The 13,898-nt window shown below is 44.4% G+C and overlaps 1 protein-coding gene across 3 annotated transcripts in view; it reads left to right on the forward strand.

The window, feature by feature from the left end:
* The first annotated feature begins 7,463 nt into the window (after window positions 1-7,463).
* CERK (ceramide kinase) overlaps window positions 7,464-13,898 on the forward strand; it is a 75,418-nt gene continuing 68,983 nt past the window's right edge. For all 3 annotated transcript variants that reach the window (XM_067564394.1, XM_067564395.1, XM_067564396.1), the window contains exon 1: window positions 7,464-7,715. In XM_067564394.1, coding sequence (XP_067420495.1) covers window positions 7,574-7,715 — 142 coding nt within the window. In that variant the 5' untranslated portion in view covers window positions 7,464-7,573. The remainder of the gene's footprint in view (window positions 7,716-13,898) is intronic.

Here is a 13,898-nt window from a genome sequence, read left to right on the forward strand (position 1 = left end):
TGGAGTCCAGTAAAAAAGTTTCTGATTAAATAGGGATAGGGACCCTGCCATAAAAGTCTGGAGGCTCAAGTACTGGTATGTGTACCTACGAATGGGAGCCACAGACAACCCAAAAGAAATCATCACTATTATTTGTAATGATTAATTACAGTGCAATGGATGTGTATGGTATCATGCTGAGAATATGGAGTCTAATTTAAAGTTCTTGTTAAATCCTTAACACAGAATTCCACAAGTTTCCATTTAGCCTCTAAAACTACCTCTTTGGGACCTAATAGACTTTAGAAGAAAAAGAAAGTAGGCTACTCTCCAAATCTCTATGGATCATGATCAAGTGCAGCACTGCTGTTCACAGAAAAGCAAATTATCTTTTGGATCTATTCCCAGACCCTCCAGTATGTCAATAACTTTCCCTCAATTACCTTTCAGTTCAAATGAAAAAGGCATGAAAAAAGGCCAGAGGCAAAGATGCCTTCTTGACAAGCTTTCAGGGTTTGTTTTTCCAGACTGTTTCCAATAATTACTGTAATTGATATTTTAAAATATAAGCATAAAAAGACTGTAAAATGACTCAGAAGAATTTTCAGAGAGAATGGTGTCATCCCATTCATCAGCTGAAAGCAGTTTCACTTAGTATTTAGGTCATTGTTTGCTCATCAGTTTGGAGTCTCATTCAGCATTTTAATGTCAAAATGCATTTTTGTCTCCACATTATTCCTTTGCCATTAGTTTTCTTTCTTTAGAAGCATTTAAAGGACAAAGTTCTACCCTCAGATAGAAGTGCACAATTTTAATTGTGTGCGTGCGTGCGTGCGTGCGCGCGCGCGCGCGCGCGCGCGCACAGAAGAATTTGGCCCAAGTGTACACCTTTCACTTTTCTTGCGGTGCTTTGCGGGATACATTTCCCAGGAGGTTACTTAAAGAAATTTGCTGGAATTGCCAATGGAGAGTGGAAAACACCCGTGCCAAAAGATGTTCACAGTGAGCTGTGAGTCTTACCACTTAGAAATTTGAAACTGGGACTGCCCATTAAATTCCAGGATATATATCACCTTTCTCTCTATTGGGCCAAACTACACTGGCCATTATGTGAGTGTGCAAGAGCAGATGGAAGGAACCTCTCACCCAACTGCACCCATGCCCAGGGAGCCAGGCACTGTGGTCTAATGGCTACAGACCTGGTATGGGACTCCAGAGACTTGGGTTCCGTACCTGGCTCTGCCATAGGCCAGCTAGGTAACTTTGGGCAAATCACTTCACTCTGTGCCTCACTTCCCTATCTGTAAAATGAGGATAGTAAGATTGACCCGTGCACAGGGACTGAGCACAATTGCAGCTGACTAGTGATATAAACTACCCAAAAGAGCTGGAAAAGGAGGAGTCAGGGCCTTAGCCCCACCTCACTCTATACCAACCAGCCTGGCTCAAAGGAGAGTACGTACTGCACCCTATAAAAGAAAGGTTGAGCTACCTTGGAGCTCCATCACAAAGCCTCCTGGTGCACCTGCTGAAGTAGTATGAGTCCACACTGTGATGCTGGCAGACCAGATGCCAGCCCATGCCAAAGCCTCTAGGCTTCACTGAACACTGACAAATGCATAGCTGAAAACCAGTCTGGCTCACCTATGTGTTAGCATTGTTAAAACAGATGTTAAGTTGATAAGAATGTGTTTCAACTTGATGAAATGCCTGTAGAATGCTGTATGTATTGATTTCATTCATAACATCTGTAGCCCGTGGTATGAGGTTACATTGATTGATTGCATCATAAACCTCTGTAATTGTGTAACACACCAAACAGGAAATTAATACATTAATTAATGTAAAGTGCTGGGCCTGCACACAAGAAGGTCCATTGAAACCAAAGGAGCCATTGTGAAACATCAAAGGACAAAGCTTTGTTGATTGCCTCTCCCCATCCCATATACACACACATGAAGAGGAGATATTTCAAAGCTTAAGCAAGCGATCATCAAGCTGCTTAGTTTAGATTAGCCCTATAGGGCATATTTCTTTCTCATTTCTTTTTCTTAGTTAAGAAATCTTTAGTTAATTATAGGATTGGCGACAAGCATTGTCATTGGTGAGAGATCTAAGGTACAACTGTCTTGGGGTAAGTGACTGGTCCTTTGGGACTGGGATTAACCTGAGTATTATTGTGATTTTTGGTATAAGGGACCATCTATCATAAAGGCAAGCTTGCCTAAGTGACAAGATAGACTGGAGTACCCAAGGGGACTATCTGTGATTCCACATTAAGGCTGTCACAGTGTTTGAGGAGTTCAGACTTGATACTTGGTTGATGAAATCTAAGTATAGAGCATACAACCAGTTTGGGATTTGTGCCGTTTCTTAATAATCTGCTCTGAGGTTGGCACCCATGATCATGAGCCACTCTAGCCAGTTTGACATATACACTACCTCCAATGCAAGACTCACTCAAGTCTATGATGGTGGTGGGATTCAATCATTCTTTCATCTCTGATATCTTCTAAATTTAGTCCCTGTGTAAACAGCTGTTGACAGAAGTCAATGGAGTTATATCTGTTTACACCAGGGTAAAATTTGTTCCTCAGACTTGTGGGTAACATGATGAAGTGGGGGCCTACTTTATCTTTTACCCTCTGGTTAGCTGCTTTTCCTGCTACCCACCCTGCCCCTTCACTATATATAGTACTACTAGTTTTACAGTAGTTACTATGGGTTTGATTTTGGGAAAGAGAAGAAATGTTAGATGCTAAAAGTCACCTGCAGAGAGAAAAAAAAATGAGTTTGTGCCTCCCTCTCTCTCCCATTTCTTATGATGCATAATGAAAGCTTGCTGTTGTTTTTTTCAATTTTTGTTCACAAAAGATTTGTTTTCTGAATAATTTTACAATAGATATTCAGGCCTTATCTAATTTGTTTCTCCTAGAAAACTGTATGGACAGCTGGAGAGCTTGCGTTAATGATATCACAGATACCAAGGAAGCGAAACCTGATCACTGAGGGGGAGAAAGGATTTTTATTCAGACTGTTACACTTTAAAAAACAAACAACTGCTTAACTAAACTTCAGGGAAACAAACTATAGGGTGAAAAACTTCCTTTCTTAAAGATTAAATATACTGGGCCATCACTCAAGGTCTGAGAACTCCCAAATCATTTCTTGGCATCTTCCAAGGAAGACCTACAGCAAAATCAGGAAATGCAAGACTTAATGCTCCTGATATTTTTAAAATAAAAAACAATCAGAATAAAACTCAACTTTAAAAAATTCAGGCTTTCACTATAAAGAAAAAAAGGGCTGCAAACATCCCACTTTTCTCCCGTTCAAGTGACTTTTAATTTAGAGTGTAGAGGCCAATTTCTCCACTGGTGTAAGTGGCTGCAACTTCACTGCACTTTACTGAAGCAAATGGACTGTTTTCAACTCAGCAAGTACAGTCTTTGAGTCAGGACCAATACCTGCTAGTTAAATGCGAGTGATTGATGGTAAGAGCTTGACATAAATAGCTGTACACTAGAAGCCATTTGCAGTGCACAGCAACAACTTTTTTTGGTTCTAGAAAACCCAAGAACAATGGCGAATGCCAACAATTTCTTGCATGTCAGCTACTGGCAAATGAAATTAGCTATTAACTGGCTATAGCATATTTAGACATTTCTTTTGTAGAACACTCTCGTAACAGTTCAGACAGAAGAATCTTATTTTAGGAGGCAACTAAGTTAACTCACGGTAAGAATATGCTGTCACCTCAGGAATAAGAAAGGGAAAGTAGGCAGCGAGGAGAAATATACAAGCACTTACTATTGGAAGATAGAAAGATGCAGCTACTACTTACAAAATACCCACTTTAGAGTTGCAGCACTTTGGTTCTGCTGTATTGAAAGAGCCAACCTGAGAAAAGCATGTGAGAGAGACCAGATGATAGAGCAACTCTGTGCAAAAAGGAATTAGTAGGGACAATGAACACAAGTAAGATGCTTATGGGGAAAGGGTTCCTTCTACGTTATACATCTCTTTGCTATATTGTAAGTTCTGAGTAGCTATAGATCAGTGTATGTTATTGATAAATGTTCCAAAAATTACTCTGTCATTTCTCTTAGGAAGAAGAGCAGTCACTTTATTTTGAATGTGTCTCTTTGTAAGTTTGGTACTATGTAATATAAGTAAACAGACCTTATAGCTGTTTACCAGTGAAAATGGTGTTACTTTATAGTACCATTAACCTAAAAGAGACATGCTAATTTAAGGAAAGTCTAATAATAGCACATATGGAAAGTGTCAATCCTTGAGCAAATAGAAATAATAGCAGGTAAATTTGAAGTCCCCCTAATTTGTCAGGATTTAATCAGGTTCTTTGGGACAGTTATGTTACACCAGTTTACCCTGATTTTCTTATAACCCGATGAGGAGCCATGCTTTGGGGGCTGTACAACTCAAATCCAGAAAATGAGGGATAATGATTTGATAAAGGTTTGGGCCATATTCATTATAACTCCACTGACTTGCATTGTGCAGCAGCTTGCAACTATTTTTTATTCTTCTGCTGTTAAAGCAAATGAAAATAATCTCTGTTGAATCAGGCTTTTTAAATGTTTCCTTTTAAACCAGGAGTTGTCAATATTCACATATGTGACTCACTCCTTAATTAAAGAAATGATCTTGAGGCCAGTTTCCCTCCCCTCTGTCTACATGGATAATTAAGAAGATATATGCATTTTAGATGTCTTTAAATATGTCTTAGCAGGTGCAAACAAGGAGAGCCAGCACCATGGCTGGGAACCAAGAAGGGACTTAGGTGTTGCAATGCTGAGCATCATGGCACCTAACTTACAGGGGCCTACACAATCAAGGAACAACACTGAGATCCACAAAGCCACGTTAGGTGCCAAGGCTCCCTATAGAATGAACAGGAAGAGCTAGGCACTGAAGAATACAATCCATCAAACCCAGCATGCTAGGCAGGGAGCCACCTAAGCTCAGTGAGAGATGCTGACAAGAAGATGGCACCGTCTTGAAGATATGTGTCTAAGTCCAGGTTGCCAGGAAGTGCCTAACTCTTCTTAGCCATCCACAAATGGAGTCCCTCCACCTGGAGTCAAACAGCTAAGGCATTTCTTGCAGGAATAAGTTGGGTGCTTGTCTTGTGCCACACAAAATGGCTAGAGGAGAAATCCACCTTATAGCACTCGTGGGATATCCAGGTTCAGTCCCCACTTCTCTGCCAAACTGGGGGGAGAGGATTTGAAAAGGGGCCTCCCACAGGGATGCTCTAGCCATCAAGCTATGAGATAATCTGCTGGTGGGCTCACTCACTCACTCACTCTCTTTTTTTAAACTGTTTGTGGCTAAATACTAAAAGAGTGGGACTGGACCCAAGGTCTCCCATCTCCCACCTGCATGCCCTAACTGCTAGGCTACAGAATAACTCCCACTTTCTCATTTACTCTCTCTGGCCCAATGACTTTTTAAGTATTTATCCACAGTGGAAGAATCACAGGGCCAGAGAGTATGAATGACTATGTAATCCAGTGGGTAGGGCACCCACCTGGAAGTTGGGATGCCTCAGGTATAGTCCCCCTGCTTTTCATTAATATTGATCTACAATGTAACAACTTCAATAGGAGAGACTGAGGGAGTTTCCTCCCCATCAATCTCAGTGATTACAGCACTCTTCTAAGAGGTGGGAGACACCTATTCAAATCCTTTCTCACCTGTTGGCAGAAGTGGGGGGAACTGAACCTAGGTCTCCCACACCCCAGGTTAACCACTGAGATATAAAGCCAGCATCAGCAGCCCTACCTCCTTCAGCTGCAGTCTGTATGGGATCCAATTTGCTAGAGTCCCCCTGAGCAGACCTACTGGGTCAGGCCCTGCATGCAAGTTAGGCAGCCAAATGCTTATCTTCTCCTGGTTTGTGAATTGCTTTAGGGCTTATGGGGGAGGTAAGTGCCTGGATGCCCAGAGGCAGACACATAGGCACCAAGGGAACTTTTATTCTGAAAAACTTAGGCACTAAGTGAGTTTAGACACCTACAGGGTCTAGCAGGAGTTTTGTGGATCACAGTGGTGGCAAAATGGAGACTTTTGGCACCTAAGCACTTTCATAGATCCCACCCCATGTGAGCAGCCACTTTGCTGTAGACCATGGGTCACAGTTTTATGAACTTTGCCTGTAAGGTCTACATAATCTTGTCAGTACCTAAGTATTGGATGCTTTTTTATTTATCCACTGCTACTGCCCTCTTTAAATGCAAACTGATGTAGAAGAGAAGTCCATTCAGACATGAAACAGTTAACAATAAACTAATTCAGCTGTGAACATGAATGACCTTTATACAGAGACAAACTGGTACCATTACTCAGCTATTATAGTTAATCTTTACATGGTTTAAGGTAACACGCAAGCAGTATTTGCATGACACAGCTGGTCCTGTCAGCAGACGTTAACTCTCTGGCAGCAGTGTCCACTGGGTTCTGCTCTTTTAGGTAAGCAACTGGCTCATTACCTCACATGCATGGTGGTGGGACAGGGAAGATTCTTGGTAGCTCTGACAGCCCTAAGAGCATACAAGCCTGAGGAGAGCTTAATGGTTTATTTCTTTGTTCATAAAGCCAGACTCAGGTAGGGATGGAATCATTCTGTGCAGTGAGTGGATTGTGTTTTACTGCAGATTAGGAAAGGTGCCTGCTCACAGCACAGTGTAAGGCTGGTTTATTGCATACTTCTCTCAACAATGATTTCAGGGGCTCTTCCTTTCACATGTACAGTAGGATCCCGTTCAGCACTAGGTGATAATATACATGAGCTTTTAAGGGTACAAGACAGGAGAGCCTGTAGGAGAGCCCTAACAAGTACTGGGCTGCAATGGGGCAGAGCACCCTCGGGCATAGTACACTGGGCATGGTTTGATGCTATGAGAGATCTCAGCCGTGTTGTGCTGCAATGATACAGAGGGTGCATGGGCACAGCAAGCAAGCAAGCAAGCCATGGCCTGAAGCTATGAGAGGCCTATGCAGTGCTGGGCTCCAATGGTGCAGAGGGTGCACAGGCAGGGTTCACTGGGTGTTGCCTGATGTTATGAGTCAGGGCTGGGGCTGGGCTGCAAGAGCCCAAGGGCATAGTACACTGGGCCTGGTCTGATGCTATGAGAGATCTCAGAGGCGTTGTGCCGCAATGGTGCATGGTCAAGGCAAGCCAGGCGTGGCCTCAAGCTGTGAGAGTCCTAGGTGGCGCTGGGCTGCCGTGGTGCACAGGGCGCACTGGTACGGCACGCCGGGCACGACCTGACGCTTGGCCACAGCTGCTTTTTCCCTTCGGGTGGGGGGAGGGGTGGCGCGCTGGTGATTGGCGGGTCGGGGGCTGAGGCCCCTCCAACCCCTGGTCAGTGATTTGCATACGTGCCCCGCCCTGCGTTAATTTGCCTACGTGCTGCCGCCCCCGCCCCCTGGCGGGGCAATAGCCGGGTAGCGGTGAGGCTGGGCCCCGTTAGCCGCTAGCTGCCGTCATCCCGCTGCCCGGCTGCGGGGCGCGCCTGCCGCCCGGGCCATGCGTAGCGGAACAGCCGCGGCCAGGCCCTGAGCGCTCATGGAGCAGCCCGCCGGTAGCCGGCGGCCCCGGCTCGTCTCCTCGCTGGCGCTGGGGCAGCGCGCCTGGGAAGTCACCTTAGAGCGCGAGCGGGGGCTGCTATCCTGGCGGGATCCGCAGCCTCCCCGGGGCCGGAGCGGCGGTGAGTGCTGGGGTCTCGCAAGTCGGCTGGGGGAGACAGCAAGGGGGTGGGGGGCTTGGCTGAGGGTGGGGGTATAGTGAGGGGCGGACTGGAAGGGCTCTGGCAATAGCGGGGGGTTGAAAGGCTTAAGGGGTGTGGGGATTTGGTGGGGGGACTTAATGGGGGACATTGGAGGGACTCTGGTAGGTGCAGGGGTTGTATAATGTGGGGTTGCAGAGGCTCTAGGGGTGGGGATATAATGAGGGGCACTCTGGAGGGGCTCTAGAGATGGGGGGGCTATATAGTGTGGGGTTGGAGGGGCTCTGGCAGGTGGGGGGTTGTGTAATGTGTGTGGGTTGGGAGTCTAGTGGGACACACTGAAGGGGCTCTGCCAGTAGGGGGAGTTTGGAGGGGCTCTGAGAAGTGGAGGGTTGTATAATTGGGGGGAGTTTGGAGGGGCTCTGGCGGTTGTCCTAGAATTCACCTGTTCCTGTTCTTGCCTGCTTGTGCCCTTGGCATGTGTGTCACTGAGATGCACAGGGGAAGTAATATACATGTTCTAAAGATAAGGTATGGTCTTCATATGCCCAGCCAGCTCTTAGGAAAAGGGGGGTAGGCTAGTTAACAGTGCAAACTGCTGTGAACAGTTCCGCCTTCTCTAAAGCGACATAAAGTTCCAAAGGTTCTTGCTCTTTCCTCTCTCGTGGGTCCCATATCGGGTTCAGAAACATTGTTCTCTTCTCAGGAGGTTCTAGTTCTTTGTAAATGTTGTGGTGTTTACTGCACCAAATATACTACTGTAGGCTATTTACTAGAAGTTTCTCAAAAGTTGCTGGAAAATAGATTTTAAAAGTGTGTGCGGTACAGATTAGTTTACACAGCAACTCTTTCTTAACTAACAGTTTAAGCAGCAGATGACATGCTGAGAGCAAAGTAGGAAAGCCGTATATTTAGGGCAGGATTATGGGGTTCAGTGTTAAAAACAGATTAAACAGTTCGTGAGCATTAATAGTAAAACAGCATTGCAAACTTCTGCTCCTGGGTTCCTTAGGAAGTTTCTTCATACCTATGGGAAAGGCTGCATGCATAGACTTTGGACCACATTTAGTAAAAGCTCATGGTGATTTGACAAGGCACTAGCAAGGGATTTTTTTCCCCCTCAACCTTAAGAGCTTGTCAGGAGAAATAAAGCCAAGTGTGCATAGTCCTGTTTCTGTACACTATACATAGATTGTAATAGTTGAAAAAAGTGCTCAGGATCTGCAGGTGTCTTTCAGTCACTTTGAGAGCCATTGGAGTTAGGGGCTTTAGCTGGACTATGTTATAGCAACTAGCCGACTAAAATCAGAATATTTATTTATTAAAATGTACAAGCCACAATTTAATTTAATACTTTTATCACTTAATGGATGTCATTTGAGACTTCAGAAAAACTGAATATGTGAAATAGTAGTGTGTTTGCAGTTTAAATTGAAATGTAGAGTGTGTCTGCAGGGCTGACTGCTTAATAATTCCAGTATTTCTCAAGCATGCTTTCCTCTTCAGAGTGAAGTGGTACAATTGCCTGGAGTTATGAGGCCTCTAAACACTACCACACATAACTGAGGGTTGAGGCCCTGTTATGCTAGGTGCTATACCCATGTGATAAGACAGTTTTTGCCACAAAGACCTTAGAGTTGTGACGTTAAATCTTGCAAGTGTATCAATGCAGATGCTACTGTGCCTATATTCTTCTTTGGCTTCAAAGTAATGGATAAATGGGAGAAGTGGGAAATGGAGGAAGGACAAGATAGTTTTACTATTATCATGTTTAGTATAATCAGCAGTCACAACACACCAACTTTAGCCAATTTATACTCCTTAAAATTGAAAAAATGTCTTAAATTAATCAGTTATAGCAACTGAAGTGGTTACTTGTAAGTACACTAATTTTCAGATCACATGATTTGAGCATCCCTTGTATGAATATTGCCTCTTTCTGTCAACCACAAGAACACATGCCAGTATTGCTGGAGTACAAAATCACAGGCTAATATGATTACATTATTTTCTGAAAACCTCAAAGGGTTAAATTGTGTTTTAGTATTTTACCTGTTTTTCTGTTTCATATTCAAATTTAGTTGTAGTTGGACATGGTAGAATCACTGTTGCTTTCAAACCACGATGAAAACATTCCTTTCCTTTTTGTTAGCTGACTTGGTTATGGTTGAGGAAGCACTTTCATGCTAAGCCACTATAGGTTCGGGCACTTATTGCCTTCCAGATAAGTTTATCCTTTGAGCTATTGCATGATCACAAGACTTTGCAAAAGAAGTTTCACTTTTCAGCTGAGGGAAGTCCTCTAGATCATGGGAGATATCACTGTGGGATAAGTGAAGTTCTTCACATGGTAAGAAAATTAAGATTGTTTATCCATTTGTATGTAAAAAAAACCTTAACTTCAAACTTGGCGTTTGACTCATTGGAAGAAAAGTGTCTGATAAGTTTGAAAAAATTTGCTATGAGAAATAATAGTTATCTTTTAGAACTTCCTGCATATGAATGGTGTCAAATTTCCTATTAAATTTTAAATAGTGTGCATAGCTAGTACTTTGCCCTTTTTGTAGTGTCGTGGTTATTTCAACAATTTTATTTATCTCATGGTGTTCATGGCCTTGTTGCCACCGTAAGTGCCTCACAATCTTTAATGTGAAGTAGGCAACATCCCTGTGAAGTAGGCAAGTGCTGTTATCCGCATTTTACAGATTGTTCCGGGGGGACTTGAGTTACTGAGAATGATTAAGTAACTTGACAAAATCACACAAGAAGTCTGTGGCACAGCTGAGTTGAACCTGGCTATCTCAAGTCCTAGTGCCCTAACCATTAAATGATCCTTGCACTCTGACCAATTATGTTTTTACTGCTCTTTAAAATAACTGAATATATTTTTGTCCACACATTGTAATATGATCTTTTTTCCATGTTGAGGCAAAAACCTGCCTCAGAAAGCAAATGTAGTGCACATAGGTCAAGGAATTAAGTTATGTGGTCAAGTGCTGTATGTTGCAAAAATGCAAATCCAGAGTGACTCCTATATTGTGAGCTCTTCAGGGCAGAAAATGGCTTTTTTATTACATGTCTGTACTGTGCCTACCACAGTGGAATTCTGACTGAGGCCTGTACGTTCGAAATAGTTACTCTGGATTTACATTGGTTAGACTTATGGTTTTCTTTGTTGTTAACTGACGTTGCATATTCAAACAAATTATATGCTGTATACACTACATATGCACAAAGGAATGCAAGGTTGTGGGGATCTAATTGGTTAACTTTACATTAACTCTTACAACATTGTGTTAGTGTTAACATTTAAATAAAAATATTTCTTTGTTTAGATGCAGTGCCAAATTTATAAACACAAACTAATCCTCTACAAAAATGGTATGCCTCAGTGCAAACCAGGCTGCACTTAATGAACTTTACCCTTGAAATAGGTTTAAATGCTCAATAATGTTTGCCATGTTTCTGCTGTGTATGTAAGATACAAAACAAAACAAAAAGAATTGCCTGGGCCATGTATAGCGGGACAGCCATGGCCAGGCCCTGAGTGCTCATGGAGCAGCCCGTGGGCAGCTGGCGGCCCCAGCTTGTCTCCTCGCTGGCGTGCCTGGGAGGTCACCTTGGAGCGGGGGCTGCTATCCTGGTGGGATGAGTAATGGGGCCTCAGGAGCCGGCCGATGGGGAGAGGAGGAGGAGGAAGGGCTGGGGGAGACAGCAAGGGGGTGGGGATTATACAGTGAGGGGTTGGAGGGGCTTGGCTGAGCGTGAGGGCATAGTGAGGGATGGACTGGAAGGGCTCTGGCCAGTAGCGGGGGATTGAAAGACTTGAGGGGGCTGGGGATTTAGTGGGACGATTTAATGGGAGGACATTGGAGGGGACTCTGGTAAGTGCAGGGGTTGTATAGTGTGGGGTTGCAGAGGCTCTAGAGGTGGGGATATAACGAGCGGGACTGGAGGGGCTCTAGAATTGGGGGATTATATAGTGTGGGGTTGGCAGGTGGGGGGTTGTATAATTTGTGTGTGAGGGCTAGTGAAACACCCTGAAGGGGCTTTGCCAGTAGGGGGAGTTTGGAGGGGCTCTGGAGGTTGTCATGGAATTCATCTGTTCCTGTTCTTGCCTGGGCAGGATCTGTAATCAGAAAACATGATCCTAAATTGAAGTATGAAATGTAAAGTTTTATAAACCATGACCCATCCCAGCAGAGGGAGTGAGTGATACCCCCGCCAATTGGGTGCATAATGTTGAACCTGCAAATCCTGAGCCGAAAGAATTTCCGGACTTAGGCCATATCTACTTTACAAAATTAAGTTGACCTAACTTACATCAGCATACAGCTGCTGCAGTAAATATATTGCTTTTGTGCATCTGCATTTTGCTCCTTGTGTGGGCTGTCACCAGGAACATTTGTATTGACTATACTATCAGAATACAGCATTGTGGGATGACGCCTGAAAACCAGTAACAGTTGATGCAGTGTCAGTCACTGTCACTTACATCAACCTAACTGTATCGACCGTGACTCTATGCTGCTTGTGGAGGTCAAGTTAAGTTGGCATAGCGAGGCAGTTACATCGGTGGGAGCGAAATTTAAGTGTAGACGTTTCCATAGTTAGGTCGATGTAAGCTGCTGGGAGTCGACTTAACTCTGTAGTTTAAACTGGGCCTAAGGGTATGTCTACACAGCAATGTAAGCCTATGGTCAGTGGGACTCGAGTCAACCGACCCGTGTCAGAGAACTCTGGGTTTGAGCGTCTAGACTGCATTTTAACCCTAGGTTATGAATTTCTGACTCAGGCTTGAACCTAGGGCTCTGGCATCCACACTGAAGTGCACAGATCCGAGCCAAAGTAAATATATCCCAAAGTGCCTAGTGCCTCCCCCTTTTGTCGATACTCTTCCCCTAAAAACGTGATGTACTGTGAGGAAAACTATTGCCCACTCTCTCTCCTAACTGTGGTAGTGCTATTGATGGGACTCAGGTGCCCATAAGGAGCATGAGGACATAAACTGCATAATTAGCTCCTTTGGTGGCTGTCTGAATAGAATAACTGCAGTTTGAGAAGACTTTATATTGAACTACCATCTAATCTGAGAAATGGGTTTTCCACCTCTAGGCTGAGTCACACTGGCAGGAACATGCCCATGTGCACCTGTTCTGAGGATAATTAGGATATCAGTCTCCAGGATTGCCAAACTATTAAAATGGAACTTTGTAATTCTTAATTTTTAAAATCGGATGTTCAGTGAAGGTGTCTTCGTTTGTTTTTTAATTTATTTTTGTCTGTTTTGAAGTTTGACACAAAATGTAGGTTTCAGAGGAAAAAACACACACACCCCTCCTACCTTAGCCTGGCTGCAAAGCGATGAAGTGCATCTTCCATCTACAAATCCGCTTTATGTTCGCGGACGTCTGTTTTGTATCCACAGATATCCACAACTGCAGATAAAGATGTATTATTCATCATACTTGTGAATCAGATGCAGATCCAAATTTTGTATTTGCGCAGGGCTCTATCTCCAAGGCTTGGGATGCAGTGTGCTCTCCCCATGATGTCTAGTCCCTGCTGTACCCCAGGATCCCCAGGAAGCAGTGGGGCAGTTTTGGGTCTGGCTTCCATTCACTGCCCTCACAGAACATGCTTCCTGGGCACCTCTGCACATGCAGCCCCAGGAGGGGCAGGTGGGCCTTGGGAGCAAGGGACAGAGAATGGAGCAGGGGCTAAGGGGCTGTAGGTAGGGGGATTGGCAGCACTCCAGCTCAGTACAGTCAGGGCAGGGATGACCCCAAACATCCTGGGAGCTAGGAGTTGCCTCCTGCCTGTCAGCTTTGCTCCCTGCTCTAGAGAAGTTCCACGCAGCATCGAGGAAGAGCTGGAGCCAGAAGAGGGAGTGCACTCAGTCAGGCAATAATGCTGCTACCGGCTGCTGTGCTGGCTGCCAGCAATGCTGCTCCTCTGCCACCGGGAATTCTGGGATATGTCTGGAAGACTGCCAGGGCCACATATGCACAGGAAAACAATAGGGCTTGGACCCTAGGTCCCATCTTAACAGGGGCTCAGACCCTCCAGCTCTGCGGGGTCCTGGGACCATAGGTCCGAGCCCTAGCCTTGATGTGTGGACACAAGGGATGGTTAGGCTTGAGCCTGGACTCACATTGCTGTGTA

The sequence above is a fragment of the Emydura macquarii genome, unplaced genomic scaffold, assembly GCF_026122565.2.
Source record: "Emydura macquarii macquarii isolate MOO-44397 ecotype Brisbane River unplaced genomic scaffold, CSIRO-AGI_Emac_v2 contig_2636, whole genome shotgun sequence".
NCBI lineage: Eukaryota > Metazoa > Chordata > Testudines > Chelidae > Emydura > Emydura macquarii.